Source organism: Crocuta crocuta, unplaced genomic scaffold, assembly GCF_008692635.1.
Source record: "Crocuta crocuta isolate KB4526 unplaced genomic scaffold, BGI_CrCroc_1.0 scaffold72, whole genome shotgun sequence".
In the NCBI taxonomy this organism is placed as follows: domain Eukaryota; kingdom Metazoa; phylum Chordata; class Mammalia; order Carnivora; family Hyaenidae; genus Crocuta; species Crocuta crocuta.
In genome coordinates, this window is record NW_027529427.1 from 1,174,890 (window position 1) to 1,202,624 (window position 27,735).

General features: G+C 44.3%; 1 protein-coding gene across 1 annotated transcript in view; it reads left to right on the plus strand.

The window, feature by feature from the left end:
* The first annotated feature begins 5,205 nt into the window (after positions 1-5,205).
* The window catches only part of NANOGNB (NANOG neighbor homeobox), a 39,562-nt gene continuing 17,032 nt past the window's right edge, over positions 5,206-27,735 (plus strand). The window contains exons 1-2 of the mRNA XM_077759012.1: positions 5,206-5,325; positions 17,388-17,448. Coding sequence (XP_077615138.1) covers positions 5,206-5,325; positions 17,388-17,448 — 181 coding nt within the window. The remainder of the gene's footprint in view (positions 5,326-17,387; positions 17,449-27,735) is intronic.

Here is a 27,735-nt window from a genome sequence, read left to right on the forward strand (position 1 = left end):
TCACTCAACCAGCTGAGCCACCCAGGCGACCCAGGAATGCATTTACAAGTCTTCGGACCATGGGGAAGAGGAACATCTGAAGAGGGTCTCAGCCTTGAGATTTGAGAGCAGGAGACAGGAGATGGGATACACAGAGCAGAGATGACTTTATTAGCAAGAGGAAAATACATTAGGTGGAATCACACAAGAACCCGTTTCTCAGTGAAGTGGAAGAAAGGTTATCTGCTGAGAGTGAGGGGGACAGAATTCTATGGCTGATGTTAGAATTGGTGGATAATCACAGTAATAATCCTTGCTAATATTTATACAATGTTACTAGGAGCCAAGCCCTATGTTGAGTGCTGTATATACATTTTGACATTAACTCATCACAACAGCCCTGTGCAGTAGAAACTCTTATCATTCCCATTTTATATACGAGGATGTGAGACAAGTTGCTTGCCTAAGTTCGCAAAGATAGCCCGTGTGTAGAGGGAACCAAGGCTGTCAGACTCCAAATAGAAGAAAGATAATTAAGGGGGGCACCTGGGTGGCTCAGGCGGTTAAGCATCCGACTTCAGCTCAGGTCATGATCTAGCGATTCATGAGTTCGAGCCCCGTGTTGGGCTCTGTGTTGACAGCTCAGAGCCTGGAGCCTGCTTTGGATTCTGGGTCTCCCTCTCTCTCTGCCCCTCCCCCACTCATNGTTGGCACAGGGCCCAACACAGGGCTCGAAGCCATGAACTGAGATCGTGACCTGAGCCAAAGTTGGACGCTCAACCAACTGAGCCACCCAGGCGCCCCTTATTTATTTATTTTTGAGGGAGGGGGAGGGGGAAGGGCAGAGAAAAAGGGAGACAGAATCCCAAGCAGGTTCCACACTGTCGGGGCAAAGCCTGATGAGGGACTTGAGCTCACAAACCGTGAGATCATGATCCGAGCTGAAATCAGGAGTCAGATGCTTAACCGACGGAGCCACCCGGGTGCCCCTGTAACCCGTCTTTTTTGGTTAGAACTGGATGGTGCAACTCAGTGGTTCTGAAGGTGGCCCAGGACCAAAAAAGCATCAATTCCTTGGGACCAGCAGATCATCAGTTCCTTGGGAACCAGTCAGGTGTGCAAATTCCCAGGCCTCCCCCCGGGCTTAGCACTCTGGGGGTGGGAGCGGAACCAGCAGTCTGCAGTTTAGCAAGCGCTCCAGGTGATTCCAATGCACTCTGATGTTGGGAGCCGCTGGTACAAAGCAGATGTTTCAAATGCACCTGACAGAGGATCGGCTATTTCTCTACGGCTCCAGTGATGATCCCAAAATGCATCAGGCCACGCAAGCATCATTTATATATATTAAGAGTAAATGTTCTTTTTTAATAAGTAACTTTTTTAAAAAATTGTGCCAGTCCAAGGATTTCCCTTTGAGTGGAGCATCACCAAGGGCCCCAGCCGTCCCTCGTAATGATGGTCTCAGTTCTTACAGCCAACACAAGAGAACTATAGTTCCGTGCCACTATTTCCAGCCGTGGTATCCAAGTGGCTCTGGCCTGCCTTGAATACTCTTTTTTTTTTTTTTCAAGGCAAGTGCTTTGAGCCCCAGGGACAGTCCACTAAGAGCATCAAGGGGGCACCGAGAGGTGGGGAGTGGGCGAGCAGTGGCTCCTCTCTGCCTCGCCACAACAGCCCATCTGCTTTCAAGACCCGGGAATGAGCTTTTAACCGCAGCCGCTTTAATATCCTCTGTTAAGGCTAAGTTCCTGCGCTGCTGGCACCAGACCTGTCCTGCAAGCCAGCCTCATTCAAGGACTTACAGTGGATTCATTCCAATTTCAAGACCCTGAAGACTCTTGTATTGCTGGGTTTGGCCACAACCAGCCCCGGTCAGGAGTGGGTCGTCTGCACACCTGCTCGCCTTCCTCAGATGTGGCAGCTCTTATTCAGACTCCCCCTCCTGGAAGGCGCTCGGCTTCTCCAGCACCTGTGGTCACGTGGTAGGAGAGAGGATTTTTTTTTTTCTTTAAATTTTTAAAAAACTTTAAAAATATATATTTATTTTGAGAGAGAGAACAAGTAGGGCAGGGGCAGAGAGAAGAGAGACAGAATCCAAAGCAGGCTCCATACCATCAACACAGAGCCCAATGCAGAGTCTCGAACCCACAAACCATGAGATGGTGACCTGAACGGGGTGGGGTAGGGGTGAGGGATCAAGAGTCAGGCGCTCAACCGACTGAGCCCCCCAGGTGCTCTTACAAGTTTACTGAACTTCTGCACGGGGCCACTAGGTGGCAGCATTGTCCCCGCAACCTGATTACATTTCTGGAGGGGGTTTTTTGCTTCCCAGTTGAGTATATTTAAAAACAAGGCAGGAGCATCTGACCGAGTCAGTCCTTGGAGCATACGACTCTTGATCTCGGGGTTGTAGGTTCGAGGTCCAGCTGGCTGTAGAAATTACTTTAAAAAAAAGGTGTCTGACTTTCACTCAGGTCATGATCTCATGGTTTGTGTGTTCAAGCCCAGTGTTGGGCTCTGTGCTAACAGCTCAGAGCCTTCTTGGGATTCTATGTCTCCCTCTCTCTCAGCTCCACCTGAGCTCTTCTCTCTCCCTCTAAAAATAAATAAACATTAAAAACAATAAACAAATAAATTTGGGGCACCTGGGTGGCTCAATCGGTTAAGCGTCCCACTTTGACTCCGGTCCTAATCTCATGGCTCATGAGTTCCAGCCCCACGATGGGCTCTGTGCTGACAGCTTAGAGCCTGGAGCCTGCTTCAGATTCTGTGTCTCCCTCTCTCTCTCTGCCTCTCCCCAACTTGCGCTCTGTCTCACACACAAAAATAAATAAACATTTAAAAAGATTAAAAATTAATTAATTTAAAAATTCAGAAGGAAATTAATGAAATGGCAAGACAACACAATAAAGAAAAACAACAGAGTCAAAAATTGGTTCTTTAAGAGAATAACACTTATTAAACTCTGGAGGCACCTGGCTGGCTCACGCGGTCAAGCATGCTGACTCTTGATCTTCTAGTTGTAAGTCTGAGCCCTGTGTTGGTTGTAGAGATTACTTGAAAAATAAAATCTTTTATTTATTTTTTATTTTTTAATCTATTTATTTTTGAGAGAGATAGAGACTGAGACAGAGTGCAAGCAAGGAAGGAACAGAGAGGGGGACACAGAATCTGAAGCAGGCTCTGAGCTGTGGCTCAAACTCAGGAACTGAGAGGTCATGACCTGAGCCGAAGTCAGATGCCTAACCAACTGAGCCACCCAGGTGCCCCCCAAAATAAAATCTTTTAAAAAATGTATAAAACTCTGGAAAGACTTAATTATTTTAAAAAGATAAGGCACACATTCTGATTTTCAGAATGAAAACACACAACATTCCTTTTTATTTCGAAAGCTCTAAAAATGTTAGAGAACCTCACACCTGTTAGAATGACTATATGATGCAGCATTTGTGCAGGTATATATCTGAAGGAAACAAAATTACTCTCTCCAAGAAAGATCTGCACCCCGATGTTCACTGCAGAAGTATTCATGGAAGCAACCTAAGTGTCCCCAGATGGATGAATGGATAACGAAAATGTGATGTGTGTGTGTGTGTGTGTGTATAATGTTATAATATTCAGCCATAAAAAAGGAGGGAATCTGTCATTTACAACGACATAGATGGACCTTGAGGGCATTATGCCAAATGAAATAAGTCAGAGAGAGACAAATAGTGGATGCTCTCATCCGTGGAACCTAAAAAATCAAACTGAGAAACAGTAGAAGAGTGTTTGCCAGGGGCTGGGGGTGGGGAGAAAAATGGGGAGATGTTGGTCAAAGGGATCAAATTTTCAGTCATAAGATGAATGAGTTCGGGGATCTAACGTACAACATGGTGAGTATGGTTAACAAAACTGTTTTGTAACCTTGAAATATAGTATTGCTGTATTGAAATCCTTCCTCTAAGAGTAGATCTTTAATGTTCTCACCATAGCAACAACAACAATGAAATGGTAATTATTTGAGGTGAAAGATGTAACTAACCTCATTGTCATAAACATTTTGCAATATATACAATGTAGCAAACCATCACATCGTACACTTACATGATGTTGTATGGCAGTTATAAAATAAAGCTGAAAAAATAAGAGATTATGTAAACCCTTGCCCTGATAAATATGAATCTCATATAAAAATGAAAAATTTCCTACAAAACCACAACATACCAATAACATCTGAAGAAGGAAAAAAAATCTGAAGAGTTCTATATGTATTTTTAGTCAGCTCTAAGTAAAACAGTGTCACAAAGGAAAAACCAGGTTGGAGTATTATTTTTTTTAATGTTTATTTTTGAGAGAGAGGGAGCATGAGCGGGGGAGGGCAGAGAGAGAGAGACACAGAATCTGAAGCAGGCTCCAGGCTCTGAGCTGTCAGCACAGAACCTCCACGCAAGGCTGAAACCCACAAACCACGAGATCATGACCTGGTCCAAAGTTGGATGCTTGACCGACTGAGCCACCCAGGGGCCCCTGGAGTACTATGAATATAACAGCAGTTGCGGACTTAAAATATAAACAAACACTGCGCCATAAATACTACTCACTCAGCCCTGAATCCAGGATGGTTCTGATGAAACAGACCCAGAAGGAGGCAGAAGACTCCCATGCCGCTGACTGCTCTGTCCCAAGGTCTTTTAAAATACGAAGGCTGAAGTGATGTTCCTCTTTCTGACAGCAGGTGGTGCCAGTGAGACATGTACAGCTTAATGGCAAACAGCTAATGGCACTTCAGACCTTCTCCTGTGAAGATTTAAGAGACAAATGCCAGGGGTTTTTCATGATTGAAAGTGGCAGAGTTCCTACATGTAATGTCAAACCTGGTAGGAACTTTCAGTCCTGCTAAGTCCAGCTCCCAGGCACACGGAAGCTGGGGTGCGTTGCATATACTGTGGAGAAACAAGGGGTTTTATTTAGGTTTCTGTTAAGTAAGGGAGAACTTGGGGCGCCTGGGTGGCTCAGTCGGTTAAGCGTCCGACTTCGGCTCAGGTCATGATCTCACAGTCTGTGGGTTCAAGCCCCCCTTCAGGCTCTGTGCTGACGGCTTGGAGCCTGGAGCCTGCTTCAGAGTCTATGCGTCCCTCCCTCTCTCTGTTCCTCCCCCGCCCCCGCTCTGCCTCTCTTTCTCTCAAAAACAAATAAAGATTAAAAAAATTAAAGAAGAGAGAACTTAAAAGTGAAGCCGCCTTCATGCCTGAGACCTCTGTAACTAGAGACCAGATGTCACTGCTGTCCAGGAGAAACATGAACGTGATGCTCATCAGGGAGCCTGTCCGGGGCCCGGAAGGAGCCAGCAGACAGACTAAAACGGTCAGGTGAAAATGCAACATTTTAATGCAACATTTTAATTAAGGAAAACTGTTCCCGCCACACCCCTCAGCAGTACTACAACCCATCGTGGGATGAGGGCTACATTGTGCAGAAGAGAGTCAACATATCTGCTGTAACAGAAGAAAAATCACCTCTGATCAAAAGAGCTGTGTCTGAGCTGCTCAGATGTCAAGATAGATGTTCTAAAGGACACATTCAGGTTTTATTTTGTTTGGTTCTTGTTCTCCTTTTTATAATCCATTCTGTCTCTTCATTCATTATTAACAGGACAGCGGTATGTGATCTGATTTTAGGAATACCCTTACCCAACACACACACACACTACTGGTAAGCGTTAAGCAGTACTTTACAATGATGTCATAGTTCTCTGATACTGACCAGAACCACAATAATAGCTTTAAAAAAATTTTTTTTTTATTTTTTAGAAGAGTCATTTGACATTGGACACTTTCTCGTGGTAAGTCCAGAAAAGATTTTAAAAATTAGGTCACCTTCTCATATGCAATACTTTGTGCAGTAAATATCACCGTGCCCATTATACAGACGTGCCTCTGAAAATTAAGTCTTGGAAAACCTGAACGTTTGGGGCACCTGGATGGCTCAGTCTGTTAAGCGTCTGACTTGCTTTCAGCTCAGGTCATGATCTCACGGTTAGATTCGTGAGCTCAAGCCAGGAGTCCAGCTCCACAATGACATTGCAGAGCCTGGTTGGGATTCTCTCTCTTCTCTCTCTGCGCCTCCCTAGCTCCCACTCTCCGTCCCTCTCTCTCTCCAAATAAATAAGTAAACTTGAAAAAAAAAAGAAAACCTGAACATTTGACTTAAGTCACATAACTAAATCCAGATCAGACTGTTAAAAGTTATGCAACCCAAATTCATTTTCTGAGACAACCTCTAAAACCTGTGTTTGGAAGTCAGGAAATGGGCTGTGGCAACACTCTCTTGTCCAGATTGGGGACATGATATCACACAATCTCATCTCAACTGCTTCTGCGATTAGTAGACTCTGCCACGAATTCTCTTTCTTAGAAATCAGGAAGGGTTTGTCCATTCTTCAGATACCATCTTCCGGCAGCTGAGAAATGTATCCACCTTTTCTAATCCCGGGACCAGATCGTGAAGCAGTTTGTAGTGATCAAAACCTGGTTGATCTGGATGAAAGGGGGGCGTAGAGTGGACTGTTGAGGGAATCAGAATTCCAGAGAGAGAGACTCGGGTACAGGGTACAGCGTGAGCCAGAGAAGTGATACCTAATACCATTACAGAGTGCTTCTCAACCAGCGGCAGTTCCCCTCCCGGCCCCCGTCATTGGGCAATGTCTGGAGACTTTTGGGGTACATATGGGAGTGGGGGTTACTGGTACCCAGGAGTAGGAAGGGGCAAGGCATATGGAGAAGGCACTTAAAACCTAGGTATTCCAGATAAAGGTTTTAAAGGGTTATTTTTAGGTGTGCCTGGCTGGCTCAGTCAGTAGAGCATGTGACTTTTTTTTTATGCATATAATGCTTATTTATTTTATTTTTTGAGAGAGATAAGAGAGTGCAAGCAGGGGAGGGGCGGGGGGGGGACAGAGGATGTGAAGCAGGCTCCATGCTGACAGCAGAGAGCCTGATGTGGGGCGCAAACCCACAAACTGGGATCACGACCCCAGCTGAAGTTGGATTCTTTTTTTTTTAATTGTTTTTAATGTTTTATTTATTTCTAGGAGAGAGAGAGAGAGAGAGACAGCGTGAACAGGGGAGGGTCAGAGAGAGAGGGAGTCACAGACTGAAACAGGCTCCAGGCTCTGAGCTGGCAGTCAGCACAGAGCCCGACGCGGGGCTCGAACCCACGAACCGCGAGATCATGACCTAAGCGAAAGTCGGACGCTTAGCCGACTAAGCCACCCAGGCGCCCCTGAAGTAACATTCTTAACCAATGAGCCACCCAAGCGCCCCTAGAGCCTGTGCCCCTTGATCTAGGGGTTGTGAGTTTGAGCTCCATGCTGGGTATAGAGATGACTTAAAAAGTAAAATCTTTAAAGAAAAAATAAAAACAAGGATTATTTTTAAAGATCAAAATTAATGCAAAAATCCACAATGAACAAAATATAAAAATTTTAAATAAAGACAGGATCAGTAACAGCTCTGAGCAGAGCCATATTGGAGCCTGAGGCAGAAGGGAAAATCAGAAATACTGATCCTTTTTTTATTTAGGAAATTTTAATTAAAATTATAAATAGAGTTAAAGGTTGAGGAAATCTTTTTTATTTTTATTTTTTAAAATTTTCCAGTGTTTCTATTTATTTCTGAGAGAGAGAGAGACAGCATGAGCAGGAGAAGGACAGAATCTGAAGCAGGCTCCAGGCTGGCAGTCAGCACAGAGCCCGACGCGGGGCTCGAACCCATGAACCGCGAGATCATGACCTAAGCGAAAGTCGGACGCTTAACTGACTAAGCCACCCAGGCGCACCAGAGGGAATCTTTTTTAAAAAGTTTTTTAATAAAATTTTTTTAATGTTTATTTTATTTTTGTGAGAGAGAGACACACACAGAATCCAAAGCAGGCTCCAGGCTCTGAGCTGGCAGTCAGCACAGAGCCCGACGCGGGGCGCGAACCCACGAACCGCGAGATCATGACCCAAGCGAAAGTCGGACGCTTAACCGACTAAGCCACCCAGGCACACAAGAGGGAATCTTTTTTAAAAAGTTTTTTAATAAAATTTTTTTAATGTTTATTTTATTTTTGTGAGAGAGAGACACACACAGAATCCAAAGCAGGCTCCAGGCTCTGAGCTGTCAGCACAGAGCCCGACGCGGGGCTCGAATTCACAAACCGAGAGATAATGACCTGAGCCAAAGTCGGAGGCTTAACTGACTGAACCACCCAGGCTCCCTGAGGGAATCTTTAAAGTATATAATTTGAAAGCTAATTAAGCCAAATAAATAAATGCTAAGTAAACATTAATCAAAGAACAAGGAAAGTGAATATGTTAAATTTTATCACAGAAAGTATTAAAATTATAAATATAAGATGACTTGCACATTGAGATTCAGTGTGTTTTTTTTTAAGTTTACTTATTTATTTTGAGGGGCAGCGGGAGCAGAGAGAGAATCCCAAGCCCAAACCAAGAGTCAGACGCTTAACTGACTGAGCCACCTATGCACCCCTTGAGATTCAAGTTGTAAGAAAACTAAGTTTTAAAAACTTACAAGCACAATAAATAGAATATTAATTTAAATACAAGAAGATGTAAAACATTTTTTTAAATTTTTGAGATAGAGAGGGAGAGAGGGTGTGTGAGTGGGGGAGGGGTAGAGAGAGAGGGAGAGAGAATCCTAAGCAGGCTTTGAAGTGGGACTCACACTCACAAACTGTGAGATCATGACCTGGGCTGAAGTCAGACACTTAACTGACTGAGCCACCTAGGCGCCCAGATGTAAAACTTTTTTTAATGTTTATTTGAGAGAGAGAGAGAGAGAGAGAGAGGCGGAGTGCAAGTGGGAGGAGGGCAGAGAGAGACACACACACAGACTCCAAAGCAGGCTCCAGGCTCTGAGCTGTCAGCACAGAGCCAGATGTGGGGCTCGAACTCAGGACCCGCAAGATCATGACCTGAGCTGACGTCGGATGCTCAACTGACTAAGCCACCCAGAAGCCCCCCAAATGTAAAACGTTTTAAAGCTAAAAGCCCCACTCTGCCACCAAAACTCAAGCACAGATTTGAGGTTCTCTCTGACTGGCTGAGGAGTCCCAGTACATGTAGGTATAAAGCTTCAAAGGGGAGGGGTGCCTGGGTGGCTCAGTGGGTTTCATGATCTTACTGTTCCTGAGTTGGAGCCCCGTGTCGGGCTCTGTGCTGACAGCTCGGAGCCTGGAGCTGCTTCAGATTCTGTCTCCCTCTCTCTCTGTCCTTCCCCCACTTGCACTCTGTGTCTCTCTGTCTCTCTCTCAAAAGTAAATAAACATTAAAAGATTAAAAGAAAAAAAAGAAAAGCTTAAAAGAAAAAAGCGTCAAAGGGGACACCCCAGACGATGGGAAGCAGCGTATATGCTGCAGACAGTTTTGTGGGCACAGCCCACACTGCTTCCGTTTTACTCTTCTGCAAGATGAATGACCAGTTTGTAACTGNCACTGGCACAGCCTATATCTAGAGAACTCTTTCCTGAATGATCTGTATAATTCCAATTCGGGAGTCACATTCCTGTTGAAGGTGGGTACAAGGGGCAAAATTAAAGCAAAGCAGAAAAGAGCCAGTAGTTCAAAGAATGAGATACCAATGCAATTAAACTTGTGCAGTTGGGGATGATTTCTCTGCCAAGGATAGCTTCCCTGCACTGAATCATTTGACTTAGCTAAGAGCATTGATCTCTGAAAGGCACTGAAAGCATAAGCCTTTATAATTGAAAGATGATTAATAACCGAAAATAACTCAGAAGAGCTTCAGTTGGTGGTTAAAAAATATAAAACGTGAGACTCTTAAAATGAAAGGGGCACCTGGGTGGCTCAGTCAGTTAAGCGTCTGACTCTTGATTTCGGCCCAGGTCATGATCTCACTGTTTGTGGGTTCAGGCCCCACAAGAGGCTCTGCGCTGATAGTGTGGAGCCTGCTTGGGATCCTTTCTGTCCTCTCTCTGCCCCTCCTCTGCTCTGCGCTCCCTCTCTCTCTCTCTCTCAGAATAAATAAGTAAACTTAAAAAAAGTGAGAGAGAGAGAGGTGCGCCTGGGTGGCTTAGTCGGTTAAGCGTCCGACTTTCGCTTAGGTCATGATCTCGCGGTTCGTGGGTTCGAGCCCCGCGTCGGGCTCTGTGCTGACTGCCAGCTCAGAGCCTGGAGCCTGTTTCAGTCTGTGACTCCCTCTCTCTCTGACCCTTCCCTGCTCACGCTTCTCTCTCTCTCTCCTAGAAATAAATAAAAANAGAGAGAGAGGGGTGCCTGGGTGGCTCAGTCGGTGAAGCGTCCAACTGCAGCTCAGGTCATCATCTCACAGTTCGTGGGTTCGAGCCCCGCGTCGGGCTCTGTGCTGACAGCTCAGAGCCTGGAGCCTGTTTCAGATTCTGTGTCTCCCTCTCTCTCTGCCCCTCCCCCTCTCATGCTCTGTCTCAAAAATAAATAAAACATTAAAAAAATTAAAAATATTGTTTTTAAAAAAAGAGAGTCTTAGTATGAAAATAGTAATGAAGGCTTAATGACGTTCTGAATGCAGAAGAGAGTGGGAAATAGAGCTGAGAAAAGATCTAGACTTTATTGGTCCCAGTTTTAACTCTGGGGGGAAAAAAAACCACAAAGAGAAATGTTATATTAAAATTACTTTAACTTCTGTTGGTATAACATTACCGATCAACTTTATAATCATGTGATTGTGAATCTGCTTCCAACAATACATAAAGTGATTAAGTTAGTCCAATGTGTCAGATTCTAGAAAGCTGATTGATTTGGGGGAAATTTAGTTTATGGTAGCATAACTTAACAATTTATTAGTGCTGTGAATAGTCTATAAATATTAAAAAAAAATTTTTTTAATGTTTTATTTATTTCTGACAGAGAGAGAGACAGCGTGAACAGGGGAGGGGCAGAGAGAGAGGGAGACACAGAATCTGAAGCAGGGTCCAGGCTCTGAGCTGTCAGCAGAGACCAACCTGGGGCTTGAACCCATGGACTGTGAGATCATGACCTGAGCTGACGTCGGATGCTTAACTGAGTGAGCCACCCAGGCGCCCCATTCCCAAATTAGTTCTCAATCATTTCTAGCATCTATGTAATTTTTAAAAATCTCATTGGTATTTAGAGTGCTTTTTACTGGAGCCTGGGTGGCTCAGTCAATTAGGCCGCTGACTTTAGCTCAGGTCATGATCTTGTGGTTTGTGGGTTTGAGTCCTGCATCGGGCTCCATGCTGACAGCTTCAGAGCCTCTGTCCCCCTCTCTCTTTGCCTCTTCCCCACTCATACACACTCTCTCTCTCTCAAAAATAAACCTTAAAAATGAATAATAATAAATAAAATGCTTTTTACTAAATTATTGACTGGCACAAAGAAGAAGTACCGGGGCTCATGGAAAGCAGGAGTGTTTCAGGATTTTGGAACCAATGAGGAAATGAAACGCAATCTCAAAAATGAGAAGCAGAAACTTCCGGTTTAGACTGTGGCCGAGTAGCCTTGTGACAGGTCAACTGTCTGCTGAGAACTTGGAAAGCTGGATAAACATAAAAACAGCTACTCGAAAGTATCAGAGAGCTTTCTTTCTTATTTTTTATAAGATCAAAAAATTTTTTTTGTTATTTTAGAGAGAGAGAGAGAGAGGGCACGCACGCTGGGGAGGAGCAGATAGAAAGGAAGAGAGAGAATCTTATGCAGACACTGAGCTCAGCACAGAGCCTGACTCAGAGCTCAATCTAATGACCCTGAGGTCATGACCTGAGCTGAAATCAAGAGTCAGTCCCTTAACGGACTCAGTCCCTAGGCCTCCGCATCAGAGAGCTTTCAGTGCAGTAGGGAATTTAAGAGGCCAGGACCTCACAGAGAAGGGAAGCTTGGGCACATTTGCTGACTCGTGGCAGTGCCAGAAAAGTCTCCCCTCTCTCCTCCTTCATCCGGCTTTCTTCCCGTCTGTGGATTACATCCATATCCCTGAGCATCAAAATTGTTGTCATTTCTCCCATTTTAAATAAACCTTCTCTTAAAACGACTTTCACCATCAGCCACTGCCCTCTGTCTTTGCTCTTCTTTGCAGCGAATTCCTCAACAAAGTACAGTATTTCCTGCTCATATTCAAGCAGCATCCTTGGTTAGGCGGCTTTCCATAGGATCAAGACCTACACTTCTTCTTATCATACGTGCTGCCATTTTCTAGGTCTTTTTTTTTTTAGGTCTTTCTTTTTTATTTATTGGGGGGAGGTGAGAGCAGGGGGAGGAGCAGAGAGAAGGGGAAAGAGAAAATCCCAAGCAGTCTCCACATTCAGCACAGAGCCCAGAGTGGGGCTCAATGACACAACCATGAGATCATGACCTGAGCGGAAATCAAGAGTTGGATGCTCAACCGACTAAGCCACCCAGGCGCCCCACGCATTAATTATTTTACATTGTTGCTACTAATATTACTTTACATTATGACCAAGATTACTTAACTTCCAGTTTCTAGTAAATTTAGGAAACATACGAGAAAGTTACATGACATCAGGAGGAAGTAAATCAGAAAAATCCAAATTATGAGACATTCTAGAGGATCTCGTCTCTTCAGCATTTCAATGTCATGAAAAAAAGACTGCTCTAGATTAAAAGAGTCTCAAGGGATGTTACAAATGCCATGCATGGTGTTAGACTGGATACTGGGTAGGGTGGTGGAGCTGCTGGACCAAGGATTCTAAGCAAGACCAAGCTCTAAGACACAACCAATCTTCTTCAAGATGGAAGAGTAGTCTCATTTTTCATTCTTTCCTGGCTCACTAAAACTAGTATTTCAGATGAGTTAGAAGCAGTAACTAGAAGGGCATCTGGGTGGCTCAGTCGGTTAAGTGTCTGACTTCGGCTCAGGTCCTGATCTCATGGTTCGTGGGTTCGGGTCCCAAATCGGGCTTTGTGCTGGCAGCTCAGAGCCTGAAGCCTGGTTTGGATTCCATCTCTCTCTCTCTGTGCCCTTTCCCTGCTCACACGCTCTCTCTCTCTCTCAAAAATGAATAAACATTTTCTAAAAATTAAAAAAAAAGCAGTAACTAGAATAGTTATTAAAAAATCACTGGTATCCTGCAGCTTCTATGAAACACTCTATTTCTTGGGCAACCAGACATAGGCAGAATAGTCATCTATTAACCTTTGCAAACCACCCTAGGAGATAGGTACTTATTCCCATCTGCAACCCCACTGGCCACCAGCTACTCTGAGAGCCTTTTCTTCTCCCCACCCTCCCCGCCGTCATCTGGTCATCTGTTTCCCTGGAAAGATCTTTCTTTTTTTTTTTTTTTTTAAGATCTTTCTTATTGTATACTTAGGTTTTATGACAGTATATAGCAGTTCATTTTGTTTAGTTTTTCAGCTTCTCATTTTTGAGATTGAATCTTGTTGGCCATCCTCTGGGCCAATCTCCAGAAATATCATTTAACATATCAACAAAGGTCTCTATCTTTTCTTGGAATTACTATGACTTTGTTCCTCTTTCTCTAAAAGACATTGCACTGATAGTCAACCACACAGGAAAAAGAAGATGCTGCCTACTCCAATGGTTCTCAGATTTGGCTACACACTGGTCAAACTTTAAAAAATATGGGCTCCTTGGGGCATTTGGCTGGCTCAGTTGGTAGAGCATGCAACTCCTGATCTCGGAGTTGTGAGTTCAAGCCCACCTTGGGCGTCGAGCCTACTTAAAAAATATATTGACCCGTAGACTCCACCTACTCCCACAGAGAATGTGATTTAACTGGTTTGGGGTGTGCCCTGGACATCAGGAATTCTTAAAGCTCCTCAAGTGATTCCAGTGTTGAGAGCCACTGGTCTAGTTTGGGGCTTTTCCAACTTTGAAAAAAAAATATTTTTGATGTTTATTTTTATTTTCGAGAGGGGGGTAGAGACAGAGTGCGAATGGGGGAGGAGGAGAGAGAGAGGGAGACACAGAATGTGAGGCAGACTCCAGTCTCTGAGCTGTCAGCCCAGAGCTGGACACAAGGCTCGAACTCATGAACCGTGAGATGACCTGAGCTGAGGTTGGATGCTTAACCAAATAAGCCACCCAGGTGCCCCATGGGCTTCTCAGACTTTTGTTGGCATGTAGGGATCTTGCTAAAATGCAGATTCTGCTTCAGTAGCTATTGGGTGGGTCCCAATTTTGAGACTGAGTCTCTTGTGAACACGGTTACATCAAAATTTCAATTCTTGGGGTGCCTGGGTAGCTCAGTCAGTTAAGCATCTGACTCTTGGTTTCAACTTAGGTCACGATCTCACGGTTTGTGGGTTGAAGGCCTGCGTCGGGCTCTGCGCTGACAACACAGCTGAAAGGGATTCTGTCTTCCTTTCTCTCTGCCCCTCGCTCCCACTCTCTCTCTCTCTCAAATAAATAAACAACAACAACAGGAATTTCAATTATTTTGTCTTCTAGAACCAACTGGGATGTTCTTTAAAGACAGGTTAAGGAGCTTTAATGATCTATCAGATATCCCCAGATGGGTCTAGAATTCTGTGTTAGTAGTGTGTTTGCGTGCTTGACTTGACAGGAAAGATCAAGTACAGAGAGAAAGAGTGAAGATGCAACAGAGAGCAGTAAGAATTCCCGGAGTAATAGCTGTGAGCAGTCCAAGATGATGCAATCAAGCACCAAGCAGGAGGCACTGGCCTTAGAAAGGAGCAGGGATGTTTCAAGCAAGGACAGTTTTATGATGTCGAACTATAGCGGCCTCTCCTGTAGTTTCAGGGGAAGAAGAATATTTTCTTCTATTTCCAAGATTCTTTCCACTGACAAGTTGTTGTTAGGAAGACCTGCATCTCCAAGCTGAACCCAGAAAAAGAAGCAGTTCTGAGAAACTCAAAAACGGACAACATGAAAAAATTAAAATCAGGGGCACCCAGGGCGCTCAGTTGGCTAAGTGTCCATCTTCGGCTCAGGTCATGATCTCGCGGTCCGTGGGTTGGAGCCCTGCATCGGGCTCTGCGCTGGCAGCTCAGAGCCCGGAACCTCATTCAGATTCTGTGTCTTCCTCCCTCTCTCTCTCTCTGCCTCTCCCTTGCTCGTGCTCTGTCTTTCTCTGTCTCAAAAATAAACCAAAATAAATAAATAAATAAATATATAAATAAAATCAAAGAGAGTTTTTGAACAACCAGAACTGAGAAAGAAAATGCTTGTCCTTGGACTGAGAAAGGAGCAAATGGTGGTTCTGCGTTTTATACTGAATGCTGAGACGACTTACGGAGGATTGTTTGAAAAAAAAGGAAGGTTCTGGAACTCCATGAACAGAATTCTCCTTGGCACTGTGTTGGTGTCTTTGTGCTAAAATAAGAAGCTGGGCAGGGGAGCAAACCTTTTTCTGCTTGGAACTGACGAATACCCACCGATCAATTTGCTTGAGGCTTTCTTCTCAGATCCATTCCTTAATATTTCTGCTAATGGTATTTCTGGGAAGATAGTTCCACCTGTGTCCTACATTTAATTCATGTCAAGTAATAAAAACATGATGTTTTTATGACTATAAAAGATAAAACAGCAGCAGTCAATAATAATCTGGACACAGTGGGGAAGCTTACTTAAAGTATATAAACCTTCTTATTTCCCAAATCACCGCAAATGGGTAGAGTCTGTTATCTCCTTGTGAGATTCCTCACCAAAGGAGTAAATAAACTTTGACAGCCGCCCAAATACAATAGGTATGAGAAATTTTGCATTAAAAGGAATATAAGTGGGGCACCCAGTGGCTCAGTGGGTTGATAGTCCAACTTCGGCTCAGGTCATGATGCCGCCGTTTGCACTTACATTTATTGAACAAAGATTGAGCACATATGATGGAGGCTGCGAAGGAGAGGACTAAGCAGAAACCACTCCCAGGAGCTCGGCATTACAAGGAGAAAGTGTTATGGTGCTTAGGGGGGGAGATGTGTGTTTAAGAGAGAATATTTTTTTTAACAAAAGAGACTTTTGAGCTTGTTTAAATACTTATGGCAATAACCCAATATTGTTGCAAGTTACCTAAATTCAATGTACAGTGAAATAAATTGTAGTAGGTTGCATTTTCTTATTAGTCCCATAGAATATCACAACCCCAACCCAACCCTAAGAGCTACCTGAGAACAAATGGGGGGCACCTGGCTGGCTCGGTCAGTAGAGAGTGTGACTCTTGACATCTGGCATGATGTTCCAGCCCCATGTTGGGTGTAGAGATTACTTAAAAAAAAAATGGGGCGCCTGGGTGGCTCAGTCAGTTAAGCATCTGACTTCAGCTTAGGTCATGATCTCATGGTTCGGGAGTTCGAGCCCCACATCGAGCTCCATGCTGACAGCTCAGAGCCTGGAGCCTGCTTGGGATTCTGTTTCCCTCTCTCTCTGCCCCTCCCCCACTCACACTCTGTCTCTGTCTCTATCCCAAAACGAATGAGCCACCCAGGTGCCCCTCAAGGCTTAAGTCTTGAAACAAATACACCTCTCTGTTATTCACATGTAATCACAGTGAAGGTGTGTGATAACTATCAGCAAGAAATAGGAAAAATGGAAAAGAGAGATGAATGTTTTTCATGATTTCACATTTAAAATGGTGAGGTTTTTTTCCTTTAAAGTTTATTTATTTATTTTGAGAGAGAGAGAGAGAGAGAAATGCAAGTGGTGGAGGGGCACAGAGAGAGGGAGAATCCCAAGCACGGCTGCACTGTCAGCCCAGAGCCACATGTGGGGCTCAAATTCAAAAACTGTGAGATCATGACCTGAGTTGAAGTCGGATGCTTAACTGACTAAGCCACTCAGGTGCCCCTGTTGCCANAAAATTTAAAAATTACCGAGAAGTTTCTCGGGGTGCCTGGATGGTTCAGTCAGGTAAGCGTCAGATCTTTGATATTGGCTCAGGTCATGACCTCTCAGTCGCGGGATCGAGCCCGCATTGGGTTCTGTGCCGAGCATGGAGCCTGCTTGTGATTCTCCCCCCTCTTTCTCTACCCTTCCCCTGCTCGTGCCCTTTCTCAAAATAAATAAATAAACAATTTTTAAAAAATTACTTAGAAATTCCTCACCAATTTCTAAGGGTTAACTGTGTTCCGAGGCTTGCCATTTCCTGGAGAAAATCTCATAGTCTCGCAAACACCTCCCTTTTCTCAATAGACTGTAAGCTCCACCCATTCTGTTCCGGGCCTGCTTCGCCCGTGAGTGCATCACGAAGACCTAGAAGACCATGGAGCACACAACAGGCCTTCGGGAAGGACTTGATGAATGACTTCATCAATAGCAATTTCCGACGCAGTCTCGCCTTCTTGCCACGTTTAGAAAGTTGCAAAAGTGGCACCATCAACCACTAGGTTTTTCCTGGGACTTTCCTTCACTGTTCAGTGTCAACATCATGTACAGAAAAGCTCTCTTCTTCCTTTTACTTCTCCTTTTCAGGCCTCAGGAGTCCGGACTAGCTTGTCAGTTGGACTAGTCCCAATTGAGCTTGGACTGGCAGGTATGCTACACTGAAAAACAGGTGAGGGTCACCTCCCTGGGTGGCTCAGTCGGTTGAGTGCGGCTCAGGTCATGATCTCACAGTTCGTGGGTTTGAGCCCTACGTTGGGCTCTGTGCTGACAGCTCGAAGCCTGGAATCTGCTTCGGATTCTGTGTCTCCTTCTCTCTCTGACCCTTCCCGCTCCTGCTCTATCTCTCTCTGCCTCTCAAAAATAAATAAATGTTTAAAAAAATTTTTTTTAAAGAAAGAAAAGAAAAATAGGTGAGCTTCCCAGCACAGCAAAGTCCTACATGTGTTGTTCACAAGTCCAACGCCCCCTCCACACACACACAGTCTTCTGCTCAGTTTTGGCTGTGCCCATCTCCCACTCTGATTTCTTAGGACAGTGAACACTACCATCCAGAGAGACTCCCCGTCCCCCCTCCCCCCATGATCAAATGTACTCTAACAGAAAGTCTTTCCGCCAACATTTCAGAATGGTAGCCAGATTTGCCGGTTCTTTCCTAGCCTGCATCTGCAGGAGGGATGGGGAGGACTGATATACGGTCTTCAACAGGGGACCCTTGCCTAGCCCTTGAAATCCCCAGAATTTCACAACTCTGATGGCCGCCCATTACTTCCCGACACCCTAAGTCCTCTCTGACAGTCTGTTTCCCTCACGAGTTCCCCTACCCCTTTTGTTGGTTTTAGCTGAGTTTTCACACTGCAACTTGCTTCCTGCCCATCCCCTCTACTTAGGTTAGAGGAAAATCATTTTGTCACCTTGCATAGACTCCATGACACTAAAATGGTGAATTAACAGCAGTAGTAACACACAGGAGCTTGTTAGAAATGCAGATTCTTCGGGCGCCTGGGTGACTCAGTCAGTTAAGCATCTGACTTGGGCTCAGGTCATGATCTCACGGTTTGTAGGTTCCAGCCCCACGTCGGGCTCTGTGCTGACAGCTGTTTGTCTCTCTCTCTCTCAAAAAAATAAATAAAAAAGACATTAACTTTTTTTTTTAATTTTTATTTATTTCTAGGAGAGAGAGAGAGAGACAGCATGAACAGGGGAGGGTCAGAGAGAGAGGGAGACACAGACTCTGAAACAGGCTCCAGGCTCTGAGCTGGCAGTCAGCACAGAGCCCGACGCGGGGCTCGAACCCACGAACCGCGAGATCATGACCTAAGCGAAAGTCGGACGCTTACCCGACTAAGCCACCCAGGCGCCCCAAAAGACATTAACTTTTAAAAATGCACATTCTTGGGTCCCACTCAATGCCTACTGATACAACATCTTCATCTTTTTTTTTTAATGTTTAAGTATTTTTAAGAGAGAGGGAGAGCGAGACAAAGCACGAGCCAGGGAGGGGCAGAGAGAGAGGGAGACACAGAATCCTTAGCTCTGAGCTGTCAGCACAGAAACTAACACAGGGCTCGAACTCACACACTGTGAGATCATGACCTGAGCCGAAGTCGGACACTTCACCGACAGGAGCCCCGAATCAGCATCTGCATCTTAACAAAACCCCTGGGTGCCAAATAAAAGTTTGAAAAGCATCAAAGTGGATCAGTGGCCCTCAACACTGAGGAACTCAGAAACCTGGTGTCTAGGACACACTGCAAACCAATTACTTCCGAGTCTCGGGGGAAGGAGTTCAGGGTCAGTATTTTTAGACTTTCATCCAGTGACACCAGTATGTAGCCAAGTTTGAGCCATGAGAGTAAAACTTTTTCTTTTTTTTATGTGGTTGACTATTCGCATAATCTCTTTGGACAAAAAGATGATCAAAGTCATGATACCTCCAGGGAAACATAGAGACTTTTTCTGGAGTTCTGATATCTTATCAGGCTCATACTTTGGCTAAGAAAGACAAAATCCTGACTTCCAAAGAATATTTCTGGAGATCAGACCAGGAGGTGGTGGTATAGTGTAATGGTTACATCGGGTTCAATTTCTCCACTCTTTACGTGACCTTATCAACGCAGTTTCCACCTCTCCGTAAACCAGTGGTCACAACATGACCCATCACAAGCTCTTTACCCTGAGTGATCATCTGATTCGTTTTCTCCAGATTAAAACTCAACATCACAAGTTCATTTCATTTTCTTAAATAAAAAGATTATGAAAACAACAAGGGCCAGAGCAGAAATAAATGAAATAGCAGAAAAACAAAAATGATTAACAAAACTGAGAGCTGTTTTTATTTTTGTTTTTATTATTATTTTTTTAATATTTTTATTTATTTCTAGGAGAGAGGGNGAGAGAGAAAACAAGCAGGGGAGAGGCAGAGAGGGAGGGAGAGAACCTCAAGCAAGCTCCACACTGTTATTGCAGAGCCCAATGCAGGGCTCAATCTCACGAACCCTGAGATCATGACCCGAGCTGAAATCAAGAGTTGGACGCTTAATCGACTAAGCCACTCAGGCGTCCCTAGAGCATGTGACTCTTGATTTCAGGGTTATGAGTTTGAGCTCCATGTTGGGTATAGAGATTACTTAAAAATAAAATCTTTTTTTTTTAAAAAATGGGAGACAACTCAAATATATAAAGTCACAAGTAAAAGAGGACATATTAAAATTGGAATGAGGTGGCTTAGTCGGTTAAGCGTCCGACTTTTGCTCAGGTCATNTTGGAATGAATGATCTATAATTACTCCCCCCAAAAAAAGGCTGTGGATATTACATTTTCAAGATAGGCAGTGGGGGGAGGGGGGGCGCACCTGGGTGGCTCAGTTAAGCCTATGACTCTTGATTTCATCTATTCATTTTTGAGAGACAGAGAATGAGTGGGGGAGGGACAGAGAGGAAGGGAAACACAGTATCCGAAACAGGCTCCAGGCTCTGAGCTGTCAGCACAGAGCCCGACGCGGGGCTTGAACCCATGAGCGGGGAGATCATGACCTGAGCCAAAGTCGGACGCTCAACCGACTGAGCCACCCAGGTGCCCCCATGAAGGAAAATTTAAATATTACAAAGAGTGAAAAGAAAAAAAAGTCATCTGGGGTCGAATTACTCAGAAATAACCAGCCTGAATATTTTTGTTGCATTTCTTCCCAGTCTGATTATCTGCATACTTATATACATGATATATATAATATATATACATATATGATGTTTATATCATCATGTACTTCTTAGACCTTTCAAGGGAGGCATGCACTGAGAAGTGAGACTGTCCAGGCACGTCTGTAGAGCTAGTGTCCTGATCTGAACAAGCCATTCGTGCTTGAGACAGAAAGAGAAAGTGAGAAGCTTCTTTAGCAGGGCGGGTCCCGAGGTGGAAAAGAACATTGTATTTGTCCTTGGGATTTTAAAAAGAACAGCGTATTTGGCCTGCAGATGGCAGTCCAGGGTCTTTCACTTAATGATAGAGGATTTTTTTTTTTTTCCCAAGAACAAGATGGCGGCATTCCAGGCTACCCCTCCTTTTTGTTTGCTTGGGTTTTTTGTTGTTGTTGTGAATCTCAGACCGTAAAGTATCCTCTATGGCAAAGTTTACATCTCCATTAAAAACCCATATTATAGATCCTTCCCTCACGGCCCTCCAAGGAAGCCACCCTTCCATTTTATTCTCCTGGCCTCCAGTACTGTGAGACACAAACGGTAGCAAATGCCACCGAGTTTGTGATTCTTTCTTACCGCTTCTCTTGCAAACTAATACACAAACTGAAGAGCCAAAAATTAAGTCCTCCATTAAGAGAAACCTCGGGCTGCACATAGCCCCAATCCCAGTCCCAATCTCAGACTGTTCAAGGCTAAAGCCATCCTCGGACCGCCCTCAGTTCAGCTAATCAAAAAACATTCCTATGGTCTGAGTCAAGGCTGGGAACTGCAGATACAAACTAGCCAATTTCTCACTGCTTGCCTGAACCCCACGTGGGCCCTTTGAACTCACCTCATAATTGGTCATTTTCAAAGGATTCTCAAAAGTCATGATTGGGTCCCACCAAAAGAAATGAACACCTCACAGATGGTCAAATGGTCAAATGGTCAAAGCTGTAATTGTAATTGGTGCTTATGTGATGACGCTACATGTGCTGTAACACCCCCATCCCTTACTCCTTAAAAACCTTGTTCGCTCTTGTTCTTCGCTTCACCTTGCTGCCATGACACCGGTAGGCTGGTGAGCCCCTGCTCGAGCTTGTAATAAAGACCCTTTTGTACTTGCATTGGCGCCGACTCCTTGGAGGTCTCTGGGACTCGCGATTCTGGCACAACAAAACCAAGTTTAACTTTACAGAAAAGAGATGAAAAATAGATCTTGTGTCATAAACTATTGTTGCTTCTAATCATACTTTGAAAATAAATAAGGGGCGCTTAGGTGGCTCAGTTGGTTGAGCATCCGACTTCAGCTCAGGTCATGATCTTGGGGCTCGTGAGTTCGAGCCCCGAATCAGACTCACTGCTGTCAGCACAGAGTCCACTTCAAATCCTCTCTCCCACCTCTATGCCCCCCCACCACTCAAACTCTCTCTCTCAAAAAACAAATAAGAAATAAAACATTTTTTTAAACAAAGAAATGAAATAATATTATTGTCCCTTTTAAAAAGTATTTTAAAAGTCTTGGATATAAAGATACTGTGATTGCCTTTCTGGGAATGGATCTCTGGGAATTTATATTTCATGTTTAAAAATTGCCAGCCCTTTCCAAGTCCAGATGAAAATATATTATCATTGTTATTTGAACATTTTTTAATGTTTTTGTTTTATTTTTGAGAGAGACAGAGACAGAGAGAGAGAGAGACAGAGCATGAGCAGGGGAGGGGCAGAGAGAGAGGGAGACTCAGAATCCGATGCAGGCTCCAGGCTCTGAGCCGTCAGCACAGAGCCCAACGTGGGGCTTGAACTCACAAACTGTGAGATCATGACCTGAGCGGAAGTTGGACTGAGCCACTCAGTCACCCCTTGACATTTTTTTTTAACCACAATACTTTTACCAGAATTGGAGTTAATGACAGAAAGCGTGAAGCAAATTTCCATCAGAAGCATCAGAGGCAGACGGCTGCAGCGTCGTCTTCTGATCATTTTACTGTATGAACCTCTGAGTTGCCCTGAACCTTGTTTTGTAGAAAATACCTAAGCATATCCTAGGATTCTTGAGGATATTACTCTTCTGTGGCAAAAACCTGATGCTTTCAGTTACTTAAAATTTAAACGAGCTCAGTTCTCAGCTATCGGTATCATACCGTTATGTTTCAGCCGCTAGGATTCCAGAAGTTATCATTTTTTGCTCTCTGTTCTCCGAAGCAAACTAGAGGTAGTCCCTTATGGGCGGCGGAGGGTCAGCTGTGGTTCAGGTCTTAGCTTGTGGATGGGGACTTCCAATCTAACCTGAGAATCTACCCTTTGTAATATTCCAGATAAGCATGGGATGCGAAGCAGTGATTCTCCGGGTGGTGAGCCGCTTGGCACTGCCTGGGAGTTTGTCAAACGTGCAAGTGTTTGAGCCTCTCCTCTGAGCTACTGAATCTCGGAAACCCTGGGGGTGGACCCCCGGGGTCTCTGTTTTAACAGGGACTCCCGGGGATCATTATGCATGCTAAAGGTTGAGGCCCACCAGTGGGGTAGAGGAGGAGGGGTAGGCTGGGGGGCGGGTGCAGGTAGTGGGTGGTAGGGAATTTTGCTAAAGGGGTTTGTTAATCTCATTTCGCATGTCTATTCCTCTCCAATAGAAAAGCTATAAGGAGTGTTTGTAAGAAGGAAAAAGTATAGAACTTCTGCCCCAAACCTCTGCACCACCTTTAACCAGGTTGTTGCTAAGCGGACTTGCCCTTTCGATAAATGTGCCCTCCGGAGATTTCAGAAGATTTGCTTGTCTGCGTTTCATCTGGAAAGGTTCTGGCACATCTCTTTCTTATCACTCACCTGTACTGTTCTTTTTCACCCTGGAAATGCAAGCCTTCTGTTAATGCGTTAGGTACAGGTGTTATTATTCTCAAGCAGCGAGGTAGCCCAGAGCAGAAATACCACACTCCGTGGCTCTCAGATTCCCAGGGATGATCCCTCGAGCTTTCCTGGAGGACACTCTTACTTCTGCAATTTGGAGTCAGATAGCTCTTCTTCCTCGCCAGGCTTTGCCGCTTCCTACACTGTGACCTAAGACAAGCTGCGGACGTGCTCTAAGCTGAGAGCTTCCTCATTCATAAAATGAGGATTTGCATAGTTTCTGTCTCATAGGGTTGTTTGAAGTGTTAAATAAGACTATGTAATGTTCTTATTTTAATAGCATATTACTAAATAGCAAACATTCAGGGGTGCCTGGGTGGCTCAGTCACAAGCATCTGACTTTGGCTCAGGTCGTGATCTGATGGTTGTTGAGTTTCAGCTCCACGTCAGGCTCTGTGCTGACAGCACGCATCCTGGAGCTGCTTCAGGTTCTGTGTGTCCCTCTTTCTCGGCCCCTCCCCAGCTCACGTTCTGTCTGTCTGACTCTCTCTCTCTCAAAAATAAATTAACATTTTAAAAATACAAAAATAAGTAGCAAACATTCAATAAACAGTTCATATTCTTGTTATTCATGAACCCTCATGTCACCATGGAACCCTGTCCCCCTTTCTGCAAGCAGATATCTTCTCTCCTTCCTCATGGACAAAAACTAAGGCCATTAAGTATGACTTTCCTCAGGACGCTTGGGTGGCTCAGTTGGCTGGGCGTCTGACTTTGGCTCAGGTCATGATCTCACAGTTCGTGAGTTCCAGCCCCGTATCAAGATCTGGGCTGACTGACTTGGAGCCTGGAGCCTGCTTCTTTCTCTCTCTGCCCCTTCCTGCTCTCACTCTCTCTCTCTTAAAAATAAATAAACATTTAAAAACATTTTTTTAAAGTATGACTTTCCTCAATTTCTGCTCCCCTGTTCCCCGCACACACAAAACTACCTGGTATCTGTCACTTCTGGGGTCTAATGTAAAGGCTGAAGGATTCCTCCTTTCCTCCCTTCTATTCAAGGCCAACCCCTCACCTAAGCCCTTAACTCTTATTTTGCTTGGTCCAGAGACAATTTCTGCCTTTTTCTATTTCCTTTAAACTTGCTCTGACTTGCTCTAACAATAGCTTCATCCATCTCTCTCCTTTTTCCATCCAAACTTCTGGCAAGAGTTATCCATATTTCTTTGTCCATTTCACCCTGGTGGCACATAAAATATTTGTGTTAACATTGTCAGAGGGATTGGAGCACCTGAGTGGCTCAGTCGGTTAAGTGTCTGACTTCGGCTCAGGTCATGACCCTGCTATTTGTGAGTTCGAGCCCCATATCAGGCTCTGTGCTGACACCTTAGAGCCTGGAGCCTGCCTTGGATTCTGTGTCTCTCCCTCTCTCTCTATCCCTCCCCCACTCGTGCTCTTTCTGTCTCTCAAAAAGGAACATTAAAATTAAAATTAAAAAAAATTAAAAAGAAAAAAAAAAGATTGTCAGAGGGATACCTGGCTGTCTCAGTTGGGAGAATGTGTGACTCTTCCTCTCAGGATTGTGAGTTTGAGCCCTATGTTGGGTGCAGACATTATTTAAATTAAAAAAAATAAGAATAAAGAAAAGATTGTCAGTGATTATCATGGTCATACAACTGATTGATTTCTTCCCTTTTAATTTTGTTGTTCCCAGAATATTCATCTTCTCAGAAATCAGATTTTCATGGGGGTCGGGGAGATAAGTTTTTGCCTTGAAAATATAACTTGTTGGACTTCAGCTCAGATCATGATCTCACAGTTGGTGGGTTCGAGTCCAGCATCAGGCTCTGTGCTGGCAACTCAGAGCCTGGAGCCTGCTTTGAATTCTGTGTCTCCCTCTCTCTCTGCCCCCCCCACCACCACCCTGCTCACATTCTGTCTCTGTCTCTCTCAAAAATAAAAAAAACATTAAAAAAAAAAAGCCCAAATTCCTAGATAGGGGGAAAAAAGAGAAAAAAGGAAGACGTTTGCTAGTTGAGATGCAGACGGTGATGGATTGCTACTTTTTTCACCCTGAAGTAAGTCCTCAAAATCCATTTGCTGTTGTTGTTTTTTTTTAAACTTTATTTTTTTAATGTTTTTTTAATTATTTTTATTTATTTCTAGGAGAGAGAGAGAGAGAGAGACAGCGTGATCAGGGGAAGGTCAGAGAGAGAGGGAGGCACAGACTGAAACAGGCTCCAGGCTCTGAGCTGGCAGTCAGCACAGAGCCCGACGGGGGGCTCGAACCCACGAAGCGTGAGATCATGACCTAAGCGAAAGTCGGATGCTTAACCGACTAAGCCACCCAGGCGCCACTCATTTGCTGTTTTAAGCAGTGTCTGGATGTGTCCCATCCAAGCAAGTCATTTCAGTACCATGATGATGGCTCCCAAGTTCACAGTCTAGCTCCTACCTTTCCTAAGGTCTTTAGGAAGGTGATAGGTCTTCATTTGTAGCTGCAAACTAATAATGTCTGAAACGAATTCACACACCCACTATTTCTCTCCAAAATTTTCTGTTCCCGCTGGTGGAACCATCCTTCATCAAGCTAGAAACCAAAGAATTCTAACATTAGCTCCACTGCGGTAGGATGATAGGCAAAGAATCAACAGATGTGTCCCTTCTGCATGTCCCCTCAATGCCAATTCATTTACTCAACCTGGCGTGGCAAAATCAGACCACAAACACGTCGAAGTTCTTGGCTTCTACGTCCACAATGTGCAGTCTGGTTTAAGCTCCAAAGGATTATAGAGAAAATGCAAGTAAACGGAACTGGCTTTCTTCCCCTCTTTATCGCTTGTGAATCAAAGAGGCTTTCAAGTACCGGAAGGGGCTTGCAGTCTGATTTAGAGAGTGTAGGGGAGGAAAAAGTTTTCCTAAACTCCTGTAGGGTCCCTGGCTGGGTCTGAAGATTAACCTAACAAAGACGGATGACTAGGGGGAGAAAGCACACAAATTTATTTTACGTTTTACATGACCCTGGAAATTCTGTAAGAAAATGAATGGTTTAACCAAAGAAATGGTTAAACCTGAGTATTTTTATGCCTGGTGCGAAGAAGGGCAGACAGCTGAGAGGAAATACGATTATGAGGTAATTGTAGTCAACCAGGAGAAACTCAGCCAGGCCTGTGTGTTAGGATTCTTCTTAGTGTCTCTTTGTCTTCAGAGATAAGGATGTTTTTTTCTTTCTCCCCCACTTTCGGCACCTTTCCCATGAGGTTGTTCTTTGTTTTTGTTTTTGGGAGGGTTTGGTGTATTTCAGAAAAGAAGGAAGGTGGGGGAGGTCAGAGTGACCTTTCCGCTTTTGTGGTTTTCTCAAACTAGTTTGGCTTAGAACATTCAATATACCAACATGTCATATTTTGGACTATAATGTGACTGAAGGAAACCTGGCATCTATACTGTGCCTTCAACAAAGTCCAAGACTTGGTACTATGAGAGAAAACCCCTTTTTAAGAGATATTGAGAACAGAAACAGCCCCATGTCCCACTAAGTAAGTTCTCCTGTATGACAAACCATTAAGTAAATGTTTTTAACGTTTTATTTATTTCTGAGAGAGAGAGAGAGAGAGAGACAGCGTGAGCAGGGGAGAGTCAGAGAGACAGGGAGACACGTCTGAAACAGGCTCCAGGCTCTGAGCTCACTGTCAGCACAGAACCCGACGCGGGGCTCGAACCCATGAACCGTGTGATCATGACCTGAGCCGAAGTCGGACACTTAACTGAGTCGGACCGAGCCACCCAGGCGCCCTGACAAACCATTAAGTAGAACTGGGTTTGTTCAGTGTCTGTACCCGAGAGGGCTAAGGGAGTCCCCAAAGTTTTCCTAGAAGATAACAATAGATATTTTCATTTAAATGCATAAAAAAGAACCCTCATGATGCTACTCCAGACTGCCTGATGCTCCCCCTAAACACAGGTCAGGAAAAAATAAGCATTAGTTCATTGCAAACCTCGGTTCTGTAATTTAACTATGCCTCTAGGGTGCCTGGGGTCCCAAGGGTCTCTGGCTAGCTTTCATACTTCAGTCACAACAGTTTAGTCTTTTTTTTTTTTTTAAATAGGTTATTGTCAAGTTAGTTTCCATATAACACCCAGTTCTCATCCCCAAAAGTGACAACAGTTTAGTCTTTACCAAGTGTTCATGGGGGATTGGAGGGATAAGTTGTTTGTTTGTTTGTTTGTTTTTGTTTTGTTTTTTAAAGTAGTCTTCATGCCCAACGTGGGGCTTGAACTTACCACCCTGAGATTGAAAGTCACGTGTCCCACCTACTGAGCCAGCCAGGTGCTTTGGAAGGACAAGTTTGGGCTTGAAAATATAATTTGAGGGGCACCTGGTGGCTTAGTCAGTTGAGTATCTCTCTCTCTCTCTCTCTCTC